General features: G+C 41.9%; 5 protein-coding genes across 6 annotated transcripts; 3 read left to right on the forward strand and 2 right to left on the reverse strand.

Annotated features, from left to right (window-relative positions):
* Nucleotides 1-357: 357 nt before the first annotated feature.
* On the forward strand, nucleotides 358-2,693 carry LOC6567393 (kanadaptin). Its single transcript, XM_001993851.3, has 3 exons — nucleotides 358-1,601; nucleotides 1,660-1,854; nucleotides 1,915-2,693. The coding sequence occupies exons 1-3, from the start codon at nucleotides 432-434 to the stop codon at nucleotides 2,656-2,658; spliced, it is 2,109 nt and encodes a 702-aa protein (XP_001993887.1). The 5' UTR covers nucleotides 358-431; the 3' UTR covers nucleotides 2,659-2,693.
* Nucleotides 2,694-4,073: 1,380 nt separating this feature from the next.
* Nucleotides 4,074-10,090, forward strand: LOC6567392 (high-affinity choline transporter 1). 2 transcript variants are annotated; one of them, XM_032740115.2, is made up of 8 exons: nucleotides 4,074-4,596; nucleotides 5,770-6,038; nucleotides 6,096-6,203; nucleotides 6,259-6,843; nucleotides 6,902-7,223; nucleotides 7,694-7,966; nucleotides 8,025-8,421; nucleotides 8,535-10,090. In XM_032740115.2, the coding sequence occupies exons 2-7, from the start codon at nucleotides 5,873-5,875 to the stop codon at nucleotides 8,401-8,403; spliced, it is 1,833 nt and encodes a 610-aa protein (XP_032596006.1). In that variant the 5' UTR covers nucleotides 4,074-4,596; nucleotides 5,770-5,872; the 3' UTR covers nucleotides 8,404-8,421; nucleotides 8,535-10,090. The 2 variants fall into 2 exon arrangements, with proteins under 2 accessions (XP_032596006.1, XP_001993886.1); XM_001993850.3 differs by having other exon boundaries at nucleotides 8,025-10,090.
* A 1,478-nt stretch (nucleotides 10,091-11,568) lies between these two features.
* LOC6567391 (pro-resilin) lies at nucleotides 11,569-14,495 on the reverse strand. Its single transcript, XM_001993849.3, has 2 exons — nucleotides 14,444-14,495; nucleotides 11,569-14,278 (listed from the first exon to the last, which is right to left on the reverse strand). Exons 1-2 carry the CDS (start codon nucleotides 14,462-14,464, stop codon nucleotides 11,789-11,791), a joined length of 2,511 nt encoding a protein of 836 aa, XP_001993885.2. The 5' UTR covers nucleotides 14,465-14,495; the 3' UTR covers nucleotides 11,569-11,788.
* A 2,031-nt stretch (nucleotides 14,496-16,526) lies between these two features.
* On the reverse strand, nucleotides 16,527-16,930 carry LOC6567390. Its single transcript, XM_001993848.2, has 2 exons — nucleotides 16,910-16,930; nucleotides 16,527-16,834 (listed from the first exon to the last, which is right to left on the reverse strand). Exons 1-2 carry the CDS (start codon nucleotides 16,917-16,919, stop codon nucleotides 16,566-16,568), a joined length of 279 nt encoding a protein of 92 aa, XP_001993884.1. The 5' UTR covers nucleotides 16,920-16,930; the 3' UTR covers nucleotides 16,527-16,565.
* A 1,797-nt stretch (nucleotides 16,931-18,727) lies between these two features.
* On the forward strand, nucleotides 18,728-19,090 carry LOC6567389. Its single transcript, XM_001993847.1, has 2 exons — nucleotides 18,728-18,737; nucleotides 18,816-19,090. The coding sequence occupies exons 1-2, from the start codon at nucleotides 18,728-18,730 to the stop codon at nucleotides 19,088-19,090; spliced, it is 285 nt and encodes a 94-aa protein (XP_001993883.1).
* Nucleotides 19,091-23,622: the final 4,532 nt, after the last annotated feature.

Consider the following 23,622-nt stretch of genomic DNA (forward strand, 5'->3'; position numbering starts at 1 on the left):
ACTTCATTGACAGTGTGTCAGTATTTTTAGTAGTATCGATATCGATGATAATCGAATCGGCCAACTTTTGGCGCCAAGTTGAAAACGATAGTTTACAAAAAACTACACATATAAAGTTTAATGAGAAACATAATTGTGTCAATTTAAGATTAAATTAAATTCAAACTTGTGAACTTAAGAGTATTTTGCTAGCATGTTTTAATTCATAAGAAAGTGCGATGGTTACACAAATATCGATAGTAAGGATATTATCGATGATGCATGCAATACAGAAATCAGTGTTGAGAAATAAAGTTATCAACAATACCGATATGTGTATCAACAGTCTGTGTGCACATAGCTGCAAAGATTTCTTAAGGTCCACAAACAATAATAAATAAATTGAAAAACAGTCAATACGCATTGCATATATGCGATAATTGAATTGCAGCATGGACGAATTCAAGGTGCCCGGCCTGCCAGTCACTCCCATATTCAAATACCAAGAGCCTGTTGCACTCGAGAAACCCGCCGAGCCTCCGCCGCCGCCACCAGCTCCAAAATCGAATCCAAACAGTAGCAGTTGCTTGTACAAAGTGCCAAAGTGGTCCCGCCCGCCAGCTGCACACGATATATATAGATTCGAAGTGCTCAAATCGGGCCAAATCATTGACGAGGTCAAGGATCTACAGCATCAGGCGATCTGGACCTTTGGACGTCTCCCGGAAAATGATGTTGCCATGGCGCATCCAACAATATCACGCTTCCATGCCGTGCTCCAATACAAACCGAAGCCGTCTAGCAATGCAGGCAGTGATGATGATGTCTTCAGTGCTGACAATTTGCCAATATCCGATCAATCCGAGGGCTGGTACATCTACGATCTGGGCAGCACACATGGCACCTTTCTCAACAAACAACGTTTGCCGCCACGTGTCTATATACGCATTCGTGTTGGTCACATGCTCAAGCTGGGCAGCAGCACACGGGTGTACATACTGCAGGGTCCCCGTGAGGATGAGGAGCCTGAATCAGAGCTAACAATTACGGAGATACGCGAGCGGCGGGAACAACAAGTTGTCTTGGCTGCCACAGAGAAGGCGCGCAAAGCCCTCGAGGCTGAGGAGCGTGAGCGCAATGAAGGCGCCAGCTGGGGCATGAGCGAGGATGCCGATGAGGAGACGGATCTGACACACAATCCATATGCCAGTTCTAACAACGAGGATCTCTTCTTCGACGATCCCAAGCGAACGTTGCGTGGCTTCTTTGAGCGCGAAGGCCTCAATCTGGAGTACAAATGCGATGAGTTGTCCCAGGGCTCATTCGTATGCCGAGTAGAGCTGCCGCTAGACGATACCAATGGCAGACCCATTGTTGTCGAGGTCACACACAAGGGACGCAAGAAGGATTGCGTGGTGCAGTGTGCACTGGAGGCATGCCGCACTCTCGATCGACACGGTGTTCTGCGGCAGGCTAATCAGGAGTCGCAAAAGCGCAAGAATTTGAAAACGGGCGATTCCGATGACGAAGATGAGTTCTGGGATCGCACTGGCGATGTGGCCAGAAAAAAACTACGCAAGGCTAATGCATCCGCAAGTGTGACACTTACCTATGATGATTTGGTAAGCCAGTAATACCCATTAATCCAAATAGAAATTAATTAATGTTCTTCAATTTTAGCTTAAGCAGGAATTCGAGCTGAATTTGGAGCAGCTAAAAGTGGAGCAAGAGATTTTGGCTTACCAGCAGAACGAGAAGCGTTTGAAGGAGCTGGCTGTTAAGCAAGAGAGTGCCAGCGATGATCTGGACAATTTCATGGATACACTCTCTGGAAATGTGCCGCAAGTGGATAAAACGGAGATAAAAAAGTTGCGGGTAAGTTGTGAAATTTGAATTGTAAACATTTTTATATTTAATCTGTTTGCTTTTTTCAAGCTTGAGGAGCAGCGCATAAAATCTGAACAGCAGAGGTTAGAACGACTCATAAGAATAGCCAAGCCTACGGCATTTTCTTTAGCCATGCCCAGTGGCTCAATGCTGAGGAACAAGACACAGGAGACAAATGCAGCCAAAAAACAGCTGCCAATAATTGGCAAGCGAAATCAGTTTAGTAAATTCAAAGTGGTTAAACCACTGGTCAGCACCCGAGCCAAAGTGCAAACGAACGTGTTTGCATCCGATGATGAGGAAGTCGAAGAAGACGAGGAGTTAGAGGAGAAGACGGACATGGCGACGTCCACGAAGTTTGCAGCGGAAACAATAACAAAGCCATCAGCAAGTGAGGATACAAAGGAAATCAAGTCAACGGTCGATTCGGAAACACACACGGACAAGTCACTCACAGATCCGGATGTAACAAACACATGTAATGTGGTGCCGACAATTGACTCGACAGCGGAAGTGGTGCCCGCTGAAACAGTAGAGGATGCAACAGCAGTCACAGACACCACAGCACTTGCAGACGCTGCCGAGGAGCAGAGCGCCGAGGAGTTGGCTGCCCACAAGAAACGACGTCAGCGTGCGCGACAACGCAACAACAGCAAGCAGCGTCAGGATGTGGACATGGATCTCCATGAGCTGGCCGAGCACGAGGATATCGAGAAGTACGCCAAGTGGGTGCCACCGTCTGACCAAAGGGGCGATGGCTTCACACATTTGAACGACAAATTCGGCTACTAGAAAAAACCATTTGCCTAGCACTAAGAATAAATGATCAAAAAACCACAAATGATATAATTATATTTGGTTAATAGGTGGCGAAATTAACCAGTTTATGATAAGCTCATTACTATTAACGTATTAACTTTCGCTAAGCTTATTACCAATGCATGTAAAAAGGCTGATATTTGGTCATGCCTAAAGACTTGTTTGTACAGTGGTCATTCGAAAATAGAAGGCTTTTATATGATTAGCATTAGACAGATTTCAAACTCATTTCTTATTTTATTCTTTGCCTTTTTTACATTTAAGTGACATTGTTTTAAAAATATTTACTCAAATCAAATGAGTAAAAGACAAATATTGTAAAAATGATTAGAAAAATATATTTAGAATTTTTAGTAAGACTTATAATATAAATGTTAATCTAAATCTAAAACTAAAATAAAAATCTAGTAGCACAAATTGGCGAGTAACCGCTGTACAAGTATTTCTGACTATTACATTTTATTTGCTGTGCTAAGGTTGCTTAAGTGTATGTGCTGTGTGTAACATAAAATGAATAAATGTGAATTTAAAGTTAAAACCGTTTTGCGCCAAGTCCGGGTGTTCAAGTATGAACATGTGCCACTCTAAGCATTCTCAAGCGTGTGGCACTTGAGGCTCACGCTATTAGAGAGAACAGAGGAGGTACAAAGCGATCGCCTTACAAGCGCGGTTCCATTAGATAAGAAAAAGTGTGAATTTTGATTTAAGAAATTGCAATAAAATAAAGGCTTGCTCATCAAAGCTGGCAGTTCGAAACTAATTGTCGACTCAGTGGGACACTAAGCACTATACGTGTTTCACATGGGCGTGTTGAGAATTAACAAACTGCCAGTGGCTTTTCACCACACTCTCCCAGCAAGCAAACACCTGTAATTTCCCCAACGTTATTGTAATATGCCTACGCCAAGGAGAGAGAGAGAAAGAGTGAGGGAGAGAGAGAGCGTGTGACGACGAGTGTTCCAACCCCTGATTTGCTTTCCACTGGCATGGGTCGGGAATGAGGGGTACGAATGAACACCAATACACGTTACACGTTTCCAGCACACATATAGGGAATGAACTCGGTTGTGGTGTGTGTGTGTGTGTGTGTGTGAGCGGAGCACAGTTGATTGCCGCTGTTAAGGCTCCAGCACTTGAACTTCCAATTCAGTTATAATTTTGCTACTCTTTTCGTCGGAACGGCGAACGGCTGTGCGTGGGACGAGTTTCTTAGTCGAATCTTAGTTGTTTATAATCAAGTGTCGTTTAAATTAGCCGAATTTATAAATTGATTTAATCGATTCGATTTCGGTTTCGTTCACAGTTCAAATTTAATGAAAAGTCTATATAGAAGCTACTACTACCTATTTAATCTCAATGCTAACGAGTGTTATATAAATTAAAAAAAAAAAAAAACTGAAAAAGAAAAATTGAATTTGTTGATATATTTGAATAAAATTTGGTTTTAATGCGGTCGCCACGTGATTTCTCAATAGCCGGAGCACATGTGTGGGTTACATTTTAAAACGCGTAACAGTCCGTCTCAAAAGACGTCCCTGCGTTGGGGCGACTGCTGCTGCTGCTGCTGCTATTGCTGCCGTTGTTGCAACTGCCGTTAATCACGTGCTTTCAACTAATCCGCGCCAGACTCTGTTTCCTACATCAACCGATTGTTAGTCGCGTCCGTGTCTGTGATCTGTTCTCTCGTCTACTAAATATGAAAAGTAGTCGCACTCAACAAGAAGCATCGTATTTAGGAAATGTTGCATAAGCCAAGGCGCATTTGATTGGCGCGCACATTTTGCCGTCGTTAAAAGCAGAGACGCGGGACTCGTCGCATAACTTAACGCCTGCTTTGAACTTGGCGTACACAGTGACACCACATACTTGTATATATATATATATATATAGGCATACACTGTGGTAGTGAAGGTGAGTTCGATTGACAGCAAATGCACGGGGACATGCGCAGAGATTGCGCGCCTACTCTCTGCCTACTCTCTGACTGCCTCTGGGAGCAGCGATGTGTGACACTTGACGGTTTCTGTTTTTCTGCTTTATTTTTTTTTTTTGGAAAGCGCTTAGAGTTCTATTTTATTTATACCCTGTATTTAAAGTGCTGCAAATGTATAGATCAGCCAGCAAGTTGATCAGCATTAATATTAAGGACGATGTCTCTAAACTAGTCTAAATATCGACAAATATCGATTTGCGATTTGGTTATAAGAATTAAAGTCATCATTAAATATGTATTTTCCTCAGAATATTTGATTTCAACACAAAAGGTCAGGTACCTGTTTTTGGGCATTTTCACACATTTAAAAGTCATTATCCTTATGCCCTTGCAAAAGGATTGCGTAATAAATAAAGGAGTCATTTAAGTTATTTATACACAACAATATAAGAAGACTTGATGGTGCTACTGGGTTGTCGCTATATATATAGTATATATAGCTCAGAGAAGAAGAAAAACAGCTTAAGCCGCGCGAGGATGAGTACAGCGTATCTGTTAGTCGACCACTCTCGACTAGAGCATTCTTACTTGTTTGTAGTTGACTAATTGCAAATCATTTTGTGAATGAATCCAAAAACGTTGGGGGTCATATGTCAACTCTTACATCTACTGGACTACTTAGGCATTTATATACAGCTATATGTATCTGTCTGTCTGTCTGTCTGACGCTTGAAATGTACTCATCTGGTTGAAGAGTACTTTGTCCGGTCTAATCGACGCTGTCATTTAGGATTATTAAATGTGCCGCAGACTGAAGGGTGGCCAGCTGCACTACAGGACCCTTTAAAGTTGCTCGTATTTCCACAACTGTGGTTCCTAGTTAATTGGATCCATTAGCGAGGACAGCGAATGGCCAACAGCGAATATCCTTCTGGGTTATCCTTGCGTAAAGGTCAGTGGGTTGGGTGTATTGGCCTTGGTCATTATGTGGGTGCGTGTGCTGGCGAGGGGATGGGGTTGGCAGGCGAATAGTTGGTGGGTTGTTGGGGTTTTATATTCAAAGCAATTTAATGCAACTGCTGAAGGCTTGCACCGGACTCCAAAAAGCGTGCAACATTATTTATAACAATACTGCTATCTCTCTCTTGCAGCAAAAGTATTTGTTTACAACAAGAAGTTATCGCTTGTCAGGCAACCCTAAACACCCGTTATATATACATATTTATATCTATATATCAAGGAAGGGGTAGCAAAATGATCAACATAGCTGGAGTGGTGAGCATTGTGCTCTTTTACTTGCTCATCCTTGTTGTGGGCATCTGGGCAGGTCGCAAGAAGCAGGCGGGCAATGATTCCGAGGAGGAGGTCATGTTGGCTGGACGATCAATTGGTCTATTCGTTGGCATATTTACCATGACAGGTGAGTCTAAGCTAGCTGAAGTATCCTCTGTTGCTTAATCTCTTATCGTCCATTTAGCCACATGGGTGGGCGGTGGCTACATTAACGGTACGGCGGAAGCGATTTACACATCGGGTCTGGTCTGGTGTCAGGCACCGTTTGGCTATGCCCTCAGCTTGGTATTTGGTAAGTTGATCAGTGCAAAATATTTGATTCTTTATTCACGATTTTCTACTTTTAGGTGGCATTTTCTTTGCCAATCCAATGAGGAAGCAGGGCTATATAACCATGTTGGATCCGCTGCAGGACTCGTTTGGTGAGCGAATGGGTGGCTTGTTGTTTCTGCCGGCGCTGTGCGGCGAAGTCTTTTGGGCCGCAGGCATTCTGGCCGCCCTGGGCGCCACATTGTCCGTTATCATTGACATGGATCATCGCACCTCGGTCATATTGTCATCGGGCATTGCCATATTCTATACACTGTTCGGCGGACTGTATTCGGTGGCCTACACAGATGTCATACAGCTGTTCTGCATCTTTATTGGACTGTGGATGTGCATACCGTTTGCCTGGACCAATGAGCATGTGCGCAGCTTGAGCGACATGGATGTGGATTGGATTGGGCATGTGGAGCCGAAGCAACGCTGGTTCTACATAGACTATGGCCTGTTGCTCGTCTTTGGTGGCATTCCCTGGCAGGTGTACTTCCAGCGTGTGCTCTCCAGCAAGACGGCGGGTCGGGCACAGTTGCTTTCCTATGTGGCAGCCGCCGGGTGCATCCTGATGGCCATTCCTCCAGTGCTCATTGGTGCCATTGCCAAGGCGACGCGTGAGTTGGAATTAGCAGTTGCTCGATTTTGTTAGCTAATCTCTCTGTTTTCTGTCAGCCTGGAACGAGACGGAGTATAAAGGTCCATATCCGTTAACTGTGGATGAGACGAGCATGATATTGCCCATGGTCTTGCAGTATCTGACGCCCGATTTCGTTTCGTTCTTTGGCCTGGGCGCCGTCTCCGCTGCTGTCATGTCCTCGGCGGATTCCTCCGTGCTGTCCGCCGCCTCGATGTTTGCACGCAATGTTTACAAATTGATTTTCCGTCAGAAGGCTTCCGAAATGGAAATCATTTGGGTAATGCGCGTCTCCATCATTGTTGTAGGCATTCTGGCAACCATTATGGCCCTAACCATACCCTCCATCTATGGACTGTGGTAAGTGTGCATACACTGAGAAAACTATAACTATGCCGAGCAATTTTGAAAAATGCAGAAAGTGAATTTTTAATTTTTTTCTTCAAAAAGATACCTTTATATACTTTCAAAATGTACAGAGAAACTATAAATATTTGAGGCTGATATTTTATGTATAAATCCCTTAAAAATAATTATTAGGAAAACACAAATAAATGTTTTCAATAATCGAGTAAGAAATGAAAAACTGTTTTGTTTTGTTTATTTGTTTTTAGAGCTATAATTATTATTTATGCACTTATAAAAATTACTTAGAAGCTAAAAATATATTCGCTTCACTTTTAAAGAAAGTGTTTCATAAATTTAATAAGCAAAATTGATTTTTTTTGATGTTCACTGTATTTCTAGTGCATTTTTCTGAGTGTAGCTTAAACTGATTGACAGCTCATTTACCTAAGTACACCCAAAAATATGTTTTCTCCTCCGTGCAGGTCCATGTGCTCGGATCTGGTGTATGTCATTTTGTTCCCACAGCTGCTGATGGTGGTGCACTTTAAGAAGCACTGTAATACATATGGCAGCCTGGCGGCTTACATTGTGGCGCTCTGCATTCGTCTGTCCGGTGGCGAGGCCATATTGGGCCTGCCCGCCCTCGTCCACTATCCGGGCTACGATGTGGAGACGAATACACAACTGTTTCCCTTCCGCACAATGGCCATGCTGATAAGCCTGATCACCTTGGTGTTTGTCTCCTGGTGGACCAAGTACGTCAACTAATCACTTTAATCAATTAGCTCTGATGCGAAAATCAATTTTTCACAGAATGATGTTCGAGTCGGGTAAACTGCCGCCGAGCTATGACTATTTCCGCTGTGTGGTCAATATACCCGAGGATGTGCAGCGCGTCGGTGATCCGTCCGAGTCCGGCGAACAGCTGTCCGTGATGGCTGGTCCCCTGGCTCGGTCGTACGGTGCGGCCACAATGGCCGGCAAGGATGAGCGCAATGGTCGCATCAATCCCGCTCTCGAGTCCGACGATGATTTGCCCGTGGCCGAAGCACGACGCATGAATCAACAGACGGCACAGGCGCAGGTCCAGAAGATGCTGGATACGGCCACCGGCCAAAAGTCCGGCGGTGGTGGTGGTCAAAATCAGGCCATGGCTATGCCCACACCGGAGCAGGATAATACGGCGTTCTGAGCGGTCTCCATGCTATCGGTGAGATTAGGTTTAGGCTCACAGTCCCACAACTTGCTACGTTTTATGTTGTGCTTCTTAGATGGATATATACACTATATATGTACATACATATCTAATGTATTTATTTTCAGCATACGTTAAACACACAAGTGCTCAGGTATAAAGTGCAGAATGTTGCGTTCACAATTTATATACAATATTCATTTTGCCATAGTTTTGTGTATAGTTTCTAATAGAGAGATCTCTCGGGGAGATAACTGCTTACTCCATGTCCTGGTTACATTTCTTTTTTTTTTGTATCGCTTTGAGTAATAGAGTAAATGTAATAGAGAAATACATAAATAGTTCAATCGACACATATCAAATGTATAAATGTTATATAGGGATAACTTGAAAACGAATCGATAAACATATCAATGTCAAAACTGAATGTAACTGAAAACATATCAATTGCATTTCCCATTCCACGAGAAATGTAAATAATGTTAAAAATACAATTATGTATTAATTAAAGAGCGAAGACCTGCTCTCAAAAATATATACAACTTATATTGGGTCCTACTCAACTTTGATTGGTTTATGTCGTTTGTGTAATTGACAAATTGGCGTAGTTTGATTGAAATGCAAATATATACTAAAATACATTTCTATGAATTTGTGCTTAAGGTATAGGTGCATATAATGTGAATCATGTGTCCTTCCACAAGAAAAGAAAAAGAAAGATTTATATCAAAGCTGACTTAACGTACAGAACATAAACATATCATCTATGCAACTGAGAAAATACTATTCGACCTAAACGGGATATATAAGTAAATTGAGCGTTATATAGGCAAAAGAATTTTAGCTGCTCTCAAAGAGCAAACATACCACAAAAGTAAGAAACTAAACACATAGAAAAAAAAAGATAAAAGAGAAACTATACCTAACATATTAGAGAATGTTGCGTCATAGTACCTAATACGTATATATAATTATCATATATATATATACACAGTTATACCTATACATATATACCTATTTATATATACAAATATAGAAGGAGATACACTGAATTTAGAAAGCATATACCAAGTGAAAACCTATTTTGATTCTCTGCGGTAATATTCGATATTGGCAACCCAAATTGATTGTAAACACGCGCTGCCTCTGAAAAAACAAATCCCAAAATACAAAAAAAAAAAAAAAAAAATAGAAATAAACCTATCGAGAGAAGCTAAACATTTATTCCCAAAAACCATATTTAAATCGATTCCATAAGTATTATGTATTTTATTGAGAGATTTGCATTTGTTCGTTTCGATAATTGCCCTTGGCTCGTTTGTTAAAGTTTGTTCCCGTTGATCTGAGACATTTGATACATATATTCAAATCGATCAAATACTTAATACTTGATGTGAAAACTATTTTAAATGTAATAAGTACTTAAATGTTGACTGCTTTTTGGAATTGAGCCACATATGTTTGCTCGAACAAAATAACGTTTTTTAAACCTTTATATAAGCGAATTGTAAGCGAAAAGTAATTCAAAGATTTGACACATCAAAGAGTCCACATTAAGCATACTCAACTCAATATACATACGTACATAAAGATATACATATATTTACTTATATCTGTTCTTGCTGTTGTTACTTACTGTTAATTGTTACATTTGTCTCTGGTTTTTAAGTTTTCTATCAAATCTGAATGTATATCTGTCTATCTTTCGCTCACAGATATATATATATATATATATATTGTATATGTTTTTTGTTATTGTTTTGGAAAACTATCTTTAGCAATTGTTAATGGAAGTTTGCAACTTCAAGTGTTGATTTCCTTTTTGTTGTTTTTATTGTGCAGCAACGCGAACTGTATATAACAAAAGAAAAGAAGACAGAAACTTTATTGAATTGTTTAAGCAACTTACTAACAAACAAAACCACCAACTATTTTATGTATTACAATTACTGCTGGATGAGCATCGAACGAACTACTAAAGTACTCCAAATAGACAAAAAAAAACTAAAAACAAAAAAAAATATTTAGAAATCATGCGATGTTAAATAGTTGATTGGGTTAAAACTTGGGGTTATACTTTCGTTCACCTATTGTTGTCTAATCAATTGATGTATACATATTACTTATTAGCGGCATTATTACAAACTATGTTAATTATTAAACTGAGGCGAGATTACGATATACAATATATATGAATAAATTATACCAAAAAACAAACGAAAATACATATCAATGTTTAAAGCATAGCAAAATAATAAAAAAAAAAAACGAGAGAAGAAAAAAAAAGTATTTAATAAATAACAAATATATATATATTAAAATGGTTTCTCTGTTGATGCAAATTACGTGTAATTATTTATTATATTTCGCAAGTGGAGTGTATTTATTTATTTGGACACATACACAACTCTATTTACGGCTTGTGTAACAGCAGCAAACATTACAACAAACAACAGCAAACAATGGTTGCTCTATTATCGTAAGCGGAAATTTCCCATCATAAAAATGCAGTTTCCAAGAGGGGAAGTGAAGAGCTGGCCCATCCAAAGTTAAAGAGCAAATGGCAATTGAAGTAGCCAAAAAAAAAAAAAACAAACAATGCAATAGCAGAAGATAACAACAAGATCAGATCATCTCGTCTTGTGGTTAGTTATAGTAGCGATACTTATGGGAAACACTGTCAAATTAATTTTGTGGTAATGCGCCAAAGTCAAGATTCATTATGCTGCATTTGTAATTGGGCAATTAACTTGTTTTCTTAATTAGCCACAAGTCGTCTAAGGCATCCCATCACAAGTTCATATCTGACGTCGCACAAGAATTGCCCTCTAATTGATGTTGTCTGTTGTTATTGCTGCTGTTGTGGATGTTGCTGTCGTGTATATTGCTGCTGCTGCTGCTGCTGCTGCGACTGCTGTTGTTACTGGCATCTGAATATCCGGTATTTTTACGGAAATTTGCATAGCAAAATGGCAAAGCTGTTTTGGATTTGGATTTGCCTTCAACTGTCAATTAACCAACGTCATTTCATGAACTTCAATGTCTACAAAGTGAGTGGAACTCATTGCGAGATCTCACTTTAGAAGGGAATCTGTTTTTTTTTTTTTTAGAAATAATTTTTTCATCATCTTTATTAAACAATTCATAAGTATTAATGTCTAACGCATATTACAACTAACATTCAATGGGTCGTAAAGCGGGGTCGAAATTTTGTCAATATGGGAATAATTTACAGTTTTTGCTTTGTTGCTTTTTTTTTATGGGTTTTCTTGTTTTTTTTTGTTTTTCGAGAGCAGCTGATGATATGGGATGAAGCGAAACTGAGTGGGATGAGGATACGAGTATTGTAAGGCACTTGAGCGAATCTGGGCTCACTTGCTCACTATTTGCGGTAAGTGTAGCCACCATTGGAGCTGTAGCCCTGCTGAATGGTCTCTGGCACTTGGCTGGGCGCCGAGTACGAGTATCCAGAGTCTTGAGAGGGTGCTCCATACGATGAGGAAGGTTCACTAGGAGCACCATAGCTGCTCGACGGTGCGGCCGGTGCACTATAGGAGGATAAGGGGCCAGTGGAGAAACCACCGCCGCTGGAGGATGACGATGAGGCTGATGACGAAGCGAACGAGGATCCGAAAGAAGAGCCACCATGAGAACTGAAGCTACCGGATGAATGGGAGCTGGACGGTGCACCATATGAGCTAGATGGGGGAGCTGCTGGATAAGGTCCACCGCTACTGCCTCCTCCACTAGGTGCTGAGTAGGAGCTGGATGGCGGTGCTCCATATGAGCTGGACGGAGCTGCTGGAGCTGGGGCAGAATAAGAGCTGGAAGGTCCTGTGCTTGGAGCGCCATATGAGCTTGAAGGAGCCGATGGATAAGGTCCACCACTGCTTGATCCATGGCTTGGTGCGGAGTAGGAGCTTGATGGACCAGAGCTGGGCGCGCCGTACGAGCTTGAAGGAGCTGCTGGATAGGGTCCACCACTGCTTGATCCGTGGCTTGGTGCAGAGTAGGAGCTCGATGGCCCAGAGCTGGGCGCGCCGTACGAGCTTGAAGGAGCTGCTGGATAGGGTCCACCACTGTTTGATCCATGGCTTGGCGCCGAGTAGGAGCTTGAAGGTGCTGGTGCACTTGGTGCACCATATGAGCTGGAGGGAGCAGCGGGGTAAGGTCCGCCACTGCTGGCTCCGAGACTTGGTGCCGAATAGGAGCTGGAGGGTCCTGAGCTTGGAGCGCCATATGAACTAGATGGAGCCGATGGGTAAGGTCCACCGCTGCTTGATCCATGGCTTGGTGCGGAGTAGGAGCTCGATGGACCAGAGCTGGGCGCGCCGTACGAGCTTGAAGGAGCTGCTGGGTAGGGTCCACCGCTGCTGGCTCCGGGACTGGGTGCAGAGTAAGAGCTGGAGGGTTTGGAGATTGGTGCGCCATATGAGCTCGAGGGAGCAGCTGGATAAGGTCCACCGCTGCTTGATCCATGGCTTGGTGCGGAGTAGGAGCTTGAAGGTGCTGGTGCACTTGGTGCACCATATGAGCTGGAGGGTGCAGCGGGGTAAGGTCCGCCACTGCTGGCTTCGTGACTTGGTGCGGAGTAAGAGCTGGACGGGCCTGTACTTGGAGCACCATAAGAACTGGACGGAGCGGCTGGGTAGGGTCCACCGCTGCTTGCGCCTGGGCTGGGAGCCGAGTAGGAGCTAGAGGGCGCCCGCTTCGGTGCACCATACGAACTAGATGGTGCTGCTGGATAGGGTCCACCACTGTTTGATCCATGGCTTGGTGCGGAGTAGGAGCTGGATGGAGCAGAGCTGGGCGCACCGTACGAGCTTGAAGGAGCTGCAGGGTAGGGTCCACCGCTGCTGGCTCCGGGACTGGGTGCAGAGTAAGAGCTGGAGGGTTTGGAGATTGGTGCGCCATATGAGCTCGAGGGAGCGGCTGGATAAGGTCCACCGCTGCTTGATCCCTTGCTGGGTGCGCCATAAGAGCTTGAAGGAGCTGCTGGATAAGATCCACCGCTATTTGCGCTTGGGCTTGGTGCGGAATACGATGAGGATGGCGAACTGAACGATGGGTGAGTGGAGAAGCTGCTGCTGCTAGAGCTGGAACCGCCACTTGGAGCTCCATACTTGGAGGAGGGAGGCGATATTGGGTGGAAAGAGCTAGAGCCCGACGAGGGAGCACCGTATGAAGAAGAGGGCGCTGATGGGGCACCTGGTCCCGATGTGTAGCCACTGCTGCCGAGCACCTGCGTCTTTGAGGGAGCGCCATAGTTGGTGGATGGTGCTGATGGCAATGGGACGAAGCTGTTCACGCTGGGCGCCCCATAGCTGGAGGATGGACGAGATGGTGCGCCATAGCTGCTCGATGGCGATTTGGGTGGACCATACTTGCTGGATGGTGGTGCAGGTGGTGCTGGAGCACCGTAGCTAGATGAAGGTGCAGAGGATTTCGGTGGACCATAACTGGATGAGGGACGACGTGATGAGTGATGTTTCCGGGGTGGTGGTGGTCCATACGACTGGCTGGGACGACTCGGTGGTGCACCATAGCTCGAGGATGGCGCTGGAGCTGGGCGCGACGGTGGTCCGTATGAGCTGGAGGGCTTGTGATGATTCGACGCTGGATACGGACCACCCGAAGAAGCACCGGGTGCCGAGTAGCTGCTGGACGGAGCTGGTCGCGAATTGAACGATGGCGCCGGACCCGAAGCGGGTGGCAAATAGGAGCTGGGTGGTGGTGCGCCGTACTTGGACGATGGTCGGCTGCCCGAAGACGGTGGCAGATACGCATTGTTCAGTGGCGCCTCACGCTTAGCGGCAGCCACATCGGGTGGCGAGACAACGACGATGAAGACAGCGGCAACAACACCGAAAAGCTACAGATACAAGTTGCGTGTGTGCCACACACAAAAAGAAAAAAACAAAAAAATCAGATAAACAAGGAAATTAGTTTTCTATGCCGATCCGGATAATGTGTTGTGGCCATTACAACGAATACGACAAAGACAACGACTACGACTACGACTGCAACTCAGACTTACCACTGCGTACGACGAGCTCATCTTGCCGCGGTGCGTTTCACTAGCAAATTGGCCAAGCTATCGAAAAAGAGAGAAAGAGAGCAAAAGAAGGTAAGTCCAAATACAAAAGAAGAAATAAATTACGCTAATGTTGCATAAGTTTTTTTTTTGTGATGCTCATCATGTGGCTATGACCGACAAATGAGTGGACAGCTATGGATTCGACCCTCAATCGCCGGCCACCAAAAACGCTCATCAATCTCCAAGCAGTCAGCCAGTCAGCCAAAGCCAGCACTCGTATCAATGCCAAGAACTCTGCCAATATATACCCAACTCGCGCCCAGCCGTTGGACCGTATCGCCGAGTTTTCAAATTTAGTTTGAGCTCTGAGCATATTTGAATAAATTATGCTGGGACCCAAAACAAAATCGCAGAATGAAGTGAAACTTTTCGGTTTTGCCCAGCCAGCAATTGAATCAAAAGCCTAAGCCGATGGCTTTTATTCATCCTCAGTCTTTGGCTGAGATTTTATCAAATCATATAAACTCGTACAGCTGCAACAACCCTATCATAGTGCTACATCCCTCTTGGTGTTGCCACAACGCTTGCCGCACACATTTTCCTCTAGTTTGCCGTTTGCCAATTATTGCCTTGTTTTGTTAGTTGCACTCTTCTTTTGGCCTGTGCCATTTTTTTTTCACTTTCGATTGTTGCTACTCTTGCGTGTTTTGTTGTCGTCTTTATTGCAAAAAATTTAAAAAAAATAAACAAAATAAAAAGCAAAAACCCAAAACCTAAACACCAAATTGTAATTATTTTCCATTTTTAGCTCACTTAAGTGCTGACAGTTTTGACCCGCTCATTGTGGTAACAACATATTTTGTCTTTTTGTTCATTTTCCATTATTTTTCAGCGCTTATGTGCGGTGCGTAAGCATTTCTAATTGGCCATTGACTGCCGGATTGTGTAAGACGGGCCAACATAAATTGGAAATTAACCAAGACAAGACTTAAAACTCCTTCAACAAGGGAGGATGGGTATATTTAAATATTTGCGGTTTGCGCAAAAAGTTTTTAAGCCATAAATACACCCTTTGCAGATAAACTTGTATTTTTGTATGCAAATCCAAAATGCCGATAAACTTGATGTTTAAGTATGAACTTAAATATAGATGTTAATCTCTGTGGATTATGGGTTAACACTTGACAAAAGCTCGAACGGCAAAACACTTGTAAACACAACAGCAACAACGCAAATTTAAACGGTTATCCTTAGTGCAACACACACACACACAACAAACACAAACTAACCGTTCAAAGGCAACAGCAATTGTGTGTGATGATGTGCAAATGGGTGATTGGTTTTTTGTTTCTTTTGTTTTTTGTGTGTTTTGTTTTTTTTTTTGCTGAAGATGATATGCTGCTCAGCCGAAAGTCGAATGCAAACTACTCTGTTGTGTGTCGCGGAGCATGCACTTTTATACGAATGCCGGGCGCTGGTATCCCAGCCAAGCTGAACGAACAACATAACTGGGCAAAGGCAAAAGCCAGCCTCGCAGCAGGCGGCGCAGTCGGCGTCGAAGCCAAATAGTAAAGCTTCCAACATGTTTTCAAATTCGGTATTTTATGTAACGTCAAATGCACTCTTCAACCACAACAATAACAGCAATAACAGTAACAACAACAACAATAACATCAATAGCTGTGGCGCTTGCACGACTGCGCAGTCGAAGTCGACGTTGACGTTGACGTCAACACAAAGCGGCCACTGAAGCTTTTGCGGTTGTTGTTTTGTTATTGTTTTTTTTGTTTTTTGTTTTTTTGCATTGATAAAACGATTGTACACAAACTTGACTCACCACCACTAGTTCGGTGTGTGTGTGTGTGTGGGGCAAGTTCAGTGGCGGCATCAATCATAACTGAACGCAATAGCTAACGGCAAGCGTTGTATAATTGTGCGTATACTTAATGTGCATAGCGCATACGCCTTAGGCTGCTGCTGCCGGAATAATCGCATTTAAATGATCATAAACCATGATCTCTATTCACATTTATGCAAAACTCTTCAAGGTTGCAGGATGTGCGACGCATAGTAATAATTAGTCTTTTGCTGTTGTCAATTATTTATTATTTTGTTTCAAAATTTAGTAAACAGTTGGGGGCATCTCGGGTTTCTTCCAGATGTAACTGGCCCATGGGATGCACTCCTTGAGGAGATGCATGTAGGCTAATCCCTTGGGGCAGTCGACCTCGGTGGCTGGGGTGCCCAGTGTCTCGCAATGCCAGTACTTGGCCGGATCGAAGTGATGGGGATAGGTCTGTCCAATCTCAGACTCATCCTTGCAGGCCGAGCGACCAGCGTCAGCATTGACAAAAACAACAATAGCAGCCAAAACGGCGAACAGAGCAAAGGCTGCAAGCAATCATGATTTGTCAGTTTATATTGAGTATATATATTTAAAAAAAAAAATCCTGTTTTAATACCCACCGGTCTTCATTGTGAGCTGTGAAAGTTTCTATCAAGTGTGCTCTCTCCAGTGCAGAAACGATTCTTATATAGTTCCGATTCTTCTCGGGGACACGCGCATGGTTACAAGCAATATAATAAAAGAAAAAACAAGTATGAAAACACAATTGGAAACCATCGCATCTGTTGATTACTATCTGAGAGCAAAATGCGATTGATAAGAAAGAAAGGAACCCCCAACAATAAAGAGAGGCAAGAGGAGAGTTGGGTGTGGTGCTATATCAATTTAGTTACTCAACTAATTAGTGTATTTTTCTTTTGTTCTTTCTTTTGATAAAGCAGCATATAAAAATAGAAATAGATACAGCAACTAATTAAATTAATTGAAGTTCTTGAAATTGATTTATTTATTAAGATCTTGGATCACCATCAGATATGTATTCAGTATGTGTGCCAATTTATATTCGTTATTTCATATTCTACATCATGTTTCTTCGTTATTGTTGGCCTCTCTTTTGTTTGCACAGAGTTATGAATATTGATTAATGAGCCATTTGATGTGACAGCTGTGGAATTTGCATAGCGTCTGGTTTCACAAAGTCTAACCGAAGATAAACGAAATTAGACAATGGAAGGTTATCCATATAATTATAATCATGCTGTAATGTGAATGCATTTAAATTGCAAAATAAACATCGACGCATATTTGTTGTTATCAAATTGATTTCTCGATTTTTGCCAAATTACACTTATAAATAAAAGTGTGTGTGTGTGTGTGTGTGTGTTTATGTTACAACTTATGTTAACTGTTTGTCTCTTTGTGTGTGGCTTTTATTGTTGATGACCCCCTAAAGCGTTTCGTGTGGCAGTGGCAAAGCAAACACTTGACCAACATAAATGCTTAAGTGTGCATGCAAAAAATATCACGAAATCACTGAAAACGACAACAACAACAACAACAACAGCAACAAAAGTAGCACAAAAAACCCACACTGTTAACAGTTGATGAAAACAAAAAAGGCCAAAATCTATTACAAAATGCTTAAATAGTAATTACAGTTTCCGCATTGAACTAGTCGTTACAGGGGGAGGGGGAGGCTTTGCGTTGGTGAAGGGGGAAAGGGAAGGGGGCCGGTGTCGCCAAGCGGCAGGTGCCTTTGGTTGCTCAGCTTAATGATGCTCCTAGGCACCCAGACAGAAAGAGAGAGAGAGGGAAAGGGTAAGAGTGAGAGTGAGAGTGAGAGAGAGTGAGAGAGAAAACATAAAAGTGAGTTCAAAACGGCGACAATGACTTGCCCCCTGGGGGCATTTAATTGGGCTCGTATGTAGTATTTCGGTTAAGTCGCTGGAGACTCTCCATATTAAATGCTTCGACTGAATTTTGAGCATTTCGTTAAAGACGATGACGAAGACGAATTGGTGCCACAGCTTGGGAGCAGTCAGCTCATTATCGATTAAGTGGCCACGCTTTGAGTAAATCCAATTATTGGGTCTTAGGTAAATGCGCCGACCCACAGATTGCACAAGTCCCCAAAAGTGTCTCACATCTGTATCTGCATCTGTATCTGTATCTGTATCTGTATGTGGCTGACGTGCGCCCATTGACGCGTTTCTATCATTTTGATGAGCTCTAAAAATAGTCGAAAGGCAACTAACTAATTTGTACAAAGTGCTTTTACTTGTGGAGCATTTAATTTTGGCAAAGAAATTATCAAATTAAAAAACTGATAAGAACCCAGCCCAGAGCATACAGGAACAGAGAGTGTGGCACAGCGAACACTATAAATATGCTGTCAAAATGCCAATAATTGCAACATTTCCATTCAGTCACTCAACGAAATGCATCTGGGTTAGTGGGAGTCACTTTTAAAACATATATATATATACATATATGTATTTTATTCTGACATTTTCCAATTTTTTGTAGCAACGATCTTCAGCTTCCTGCTCTTGGGCATCTTTGTGACCCTCGCATCGGCCTATAACGGCCAGGATATCTATGCGGAACCGAACTGTGACATCGTTCAGGATCATGCTCGCAAGTTCCGTGACATCTCCGATCCCACCCACTACTGGGTGTGCCCCGAGGGACAGGAGAAGGCCGACTATATTCAGTGCCCCGATAACTATGCCTTCATGGAGCCACAGCAGGAGTGCGTTGTCTGGGAGGAGTGGAAGTGGCTTGAGCCATACACTAAATAAACCATGTCTACGACGAAACTTCGATGTTTAACGTAAACAGAGACCAGCATAAAAAAAAACCAAAATATTTATAACCTGTCGTTTTATATTACTTATCCTTCATTTCGCTCTGTTTGTCAATTAGCTCAACCAAGTTTTGATTGGATTTTATGGATTCTGTGTGCGTTTGAGATTGTCCTCTGCTGCGTGGTGTTATCGATTTGATGTCAAATAAATTACTTAATTAAATGCTCAAACTTTGGCATGCGTTGCGTGCCACATAATCTCCTTAAAACCACACCTGCTTAGCGGTGTCACAAGGGATAACCAAAATCGTTGTAACAATCAATTTTCATTTATTGTTACAATCTTCCGGGTTGGAGGGGGGAAATGATTTTGATTGTGCAGAGTATGCGAATTCATGCCAATCATTCAAATCATAAAAAGCCTGTCAATACTTAATGCGATAACTGCAATTAAATCCAACTGATATTATTTTGCTTTGTGCATTACAATTGAGACTTCCTTCCTTTTCTTTTTTTGTTTATTTTGTTTTGTCAAACAATTTAAAAATATATATATTTTTTCAATTAAGTATATTATACAATAATGTTTTGTTGAACAATTTAAAAATATATATATTTTTTCAATTAAGTTAAGAGTTAAATTACTAGCTACAAAGGCCAACGTCTCCATGGTTATTCAATATGTTTAGCTAAAGACTAGATTTGTTTCTAACAAAGATATTTAATTTCAAAATTGTTTCTTAATAATGGCTTATTTTATCTTCAATAAAAAAAAACACGTTTATTATGTTTGTCATGTTGGTTGCCCAAAATTGCTCTCTTTGCAACTTTATTTGCTACGTTTCCGAGAAAATATTTATTAAATTCAACTGATTAGAATTCAACTCACATAACTTTGGCAATGTTGACCCGATAACCATGTGAACTACTTCTTTTTCTTTAAGCTTTGGCTTTTGTGTAAAACGAACATTTATTTATTTGTTAATATTTATTTGTCATAAATCGACGAGTTATGTCAATGGCCATGCGAACATCATTGGTGGTGTTCGTGTTTGGCTACGCTGTCTGATATATGAGGCATGTGCATATATACATATATATTGTATGAGTACGAGTATTTCTGATAAAATATAATTAAGCAGTGCGTGTCTATTGCGCTTGTAATGTTATCTAACACCTTCGATTGCCAATCAAAACTGTTGCCGACAACACGGCTGCTGCTGCTGCTGCTGCTGCCGCTGCCGCTGCTGCTGCTGTTGCTGCTGCTGATGGTGCCGCTGTTGCCGCTGTTGCTGTTGCTACTACAATCAATCACGTTGGATGGCTATAGCAGATATATTCATTTAAAGAGGGAACGAGAGTCGGGCTCACACACGCTGAGATGATGACAAACGCTGCTCCAATTTGTGGGGGGCTTAACAAAATATAAATTGTTCATTTCAGTTTCAGTTTGTGTGTGTGTGTGTGTGTTTGTTTTTTATTACTTTTATTTTTGTTTTCCTTTTAACAAGTAAAAGTCGTAAATATCAAACAAAACGAAGGCCCCAATAAAGTTGCGGGCTCGCATTAAAAGTGAAAAGTACTTCAATATATTTATGTTAGAAATCATTGCCGCAATGCAAACAAGCTGAGCGACCAGCGACTCCATCTCGCTGATGGTGCCGCTGGTGCTGCACTCAAGTGGTGCTCTCATCATTTTTTTTTTTAGGTGCCGATGGCCCACAGTATGGTAGAGTGAAGTGTTCATCAATGGCATCATATAATGAATTTTACTGATGTTTGCTTTATGCTTTACCACACAATTCACAGCAACAGCTGAAAGGTTGGCTTAACTTTGCCCCAATTAGTGGCTTGAGCTGCTTGCTGCTTGCTGCTCTTTAACCTGAAGAAAGTTTCAATGGCCTTGACAAGGCCCATCAAACTAACTACCTGGTTGCTGCATCTAGCATCTAAACAGTTGAGATATCAGCTACGTCTTCAGTTGCAGCCTCAGCCATGACAATGACAATAGGATTCATTTGGTAATAAATGATCCCAGCGACTATTTTGAATGCCGCTGCGTGGGTTTCGCATCACCTGCTGCCCGCCTCTGGCTCACATTTCTGGGTTAAGTTGCCGCATAGGCAAAAACAAAATGAACAACAAAATCTTTCGCAATTAGACGACTCATAATTGTTAACATTATATGTTGACGGCTACTTGTTTCAATAATACTTCGGCGTGATTGTGCAAATGCCACAAATTATGAACAATTGCACTGAGTTGAGGAGCAGCTGCAACATTTAATCCACTTTAATGTACCCATATCATTACAAGCTTAAAAGCCGAATCGTGATTCGTTTCCTCTTCCAAATGATTTATAAATGATTTGCTTGCAATAAACAATTTTCAGAATGTGTCAATATATTTAAGTGGCCAAAAGATTATTTGCCGACTCATATTTCATTGGCTCAGCATTTCTTTGGGCAGTAAGGTTAACGAAGTGGATACAAGTGGATGATGTTAACTTTATTAATATTCCGAATATAAGTTATTTTATCAATTGTAATTATTAAAGTCAATTTATCTTTGTTAATGGGAAATGGGTACAATTTCTTTTGATTGATGCCTGCACTGATAAGATTTGTTTGCTTATTTCTCTTTGTAAAATTCGACACATGAAAATACTTACAAGCATGCATACTAATACACAGAGTGGGGCTGCCTGGCCGTGAGTTGAATGACAAATTGACATGTCGCAAAAATGATAAATCTACCGGCAGACAGGTGGTCTGACAGATAACCGCGACAGTGGCAAAAGCAAAGTCCAAATGACCTTTCATCAATGTGACAAATAAATGCAAAGCTCCAAACTGGGCCCTAAGGTGATCTAGATAATAAGCACTCAGCTAGCGAGCATGAAGTTAGCATAGGTCGAAGTTCATGCTGTGGCATACAGCCAAACTTCAAAGTCTTTTTATTTATTTTATTTATTTTTTTTGTTTCACCCAAAACCTCCCATACTTTATTTCAATTCAAGTCCGTTGCTGACGTCATCATGCTAAACAGCTTTCCTCCCACACCGATTAGCATCATATCTGACATCAACTTAGCTGAGAGAAAAAAAAGAAACTTTTGTAAATAATTTATTTTTCATTACACATCAATAATTCAAAATGCTGCAAATGCGCAATTTACATGGATTATATCCGAATTGTATTCAATGTCAACCCTCATTAACAGCTATCAATCGTCGCAGCTCTTCGTGCATTAATTAATACATGAATCAGTGATAAATATACCTGAATTGGCAGCTTTGAAATTAATTTTCAATTTTACTCATAATGTGCACTAGAATTCATTCAATATTATTATTCAAATATTTATTAGAATATGAATATTTTTATTCCTGATCAAATCGTCTGTCAAACTTTTCATCGCTTTCGAATCAAATTGAAATTGCATTTAAATCAGACATAAATATGCACAGCATAAGAAAAGTAAAGAAAAAACATTGGAAAATATTTGTGAATAACGGTTAGGCATTTTTAAGACCCCTGCAAGAAGCTTTCACCACAGAATGCCCCTCTTCAAACAGCTGATGAAGAGCTGGAAAGCGCAGATGACTTGTAGCAGACTGGAAGCCCAATGGCATATCCTATCCTACTGGAAGCCGCCGATTCATTCTGACAGGCCAACAATTAGTGAAAAGGCAGCTCCGCCTACTCGGACTCTCTCTACGTGTGTGTGTGTGTGTGTGTGTGTGTGTGTGTGTGATGTGTGTGTATATGTCTAAGTGTTTGTGACAAGGCCACACCCACGCGGCCATGTTTGAATGAAATGACAGGCTGCGTCGTCGGAGGCGCCACCAGCAGCAGCTGAAACGAGAAAGTTGCTCACCATCCCAAAAAGGAAGCCAAAGCGAGAGAGAGAGAGAGAGCGAGAGAGCGCCCCAAATGGCCCATTGGAACAAAGTGGCAAATGGAACATGTAACGGTTTTGACAAACACACAAATTCTACACAGCAACATGAACATGAACCCAGTATTGAGAATTTAGGTTACACATTTTCAGAGGGCAGCTCAACTCGAAGTGTTGTTGTTGTTGTTGCCAACTTAAGTAAGGTCATCGAAATGTCAAAAGTTGCATTTTTCGATTTGACAGCGTCACAGACACACACACACACAAACATATATATATACATACATTTAAATGCATACGCATGCATGCAAGTAAATACATACGAACAGTTAAGCAAAATTAATGTTATCAAGTGTTGACATTGTTTTTGTACACACACATATATATATATACACACACACACGCACATACACACAGATATACAAACACACACATGCGCATGTATTTATGTGTGGGTAGTTGGCAACGACAAATCGCAATTAATTTGCTGACTCTCTGTCTGCGTCACCGACATCGTCGTCGCCATGACGAAAAAAAAACTTGTCCGAAAACTTATTGATCGCACTGTTCTTTTTATAAACGACCTCTCCTGCTCGCTCCCGTTACGATTTATGGGCCAGCGACGGC

The sequence above is a fragment of the Drosophila grimshawi genome, unplaced genomic scaffold (assembly GCF_018153295.1).
Source record: "Drosophila grimshawi isolate 15287-2541.00 unplaced genomic scaffold, ASM1815329v1 contig_311, whole genome shotgun sequence".
Classification (NCBI taxonomy): domain Eukaryota; kingdom Metazoa; phylum Arthropoda; class Insecta; order Diptera; family Drosophilidae; genus Drosophila; species Drosophila grimshawi.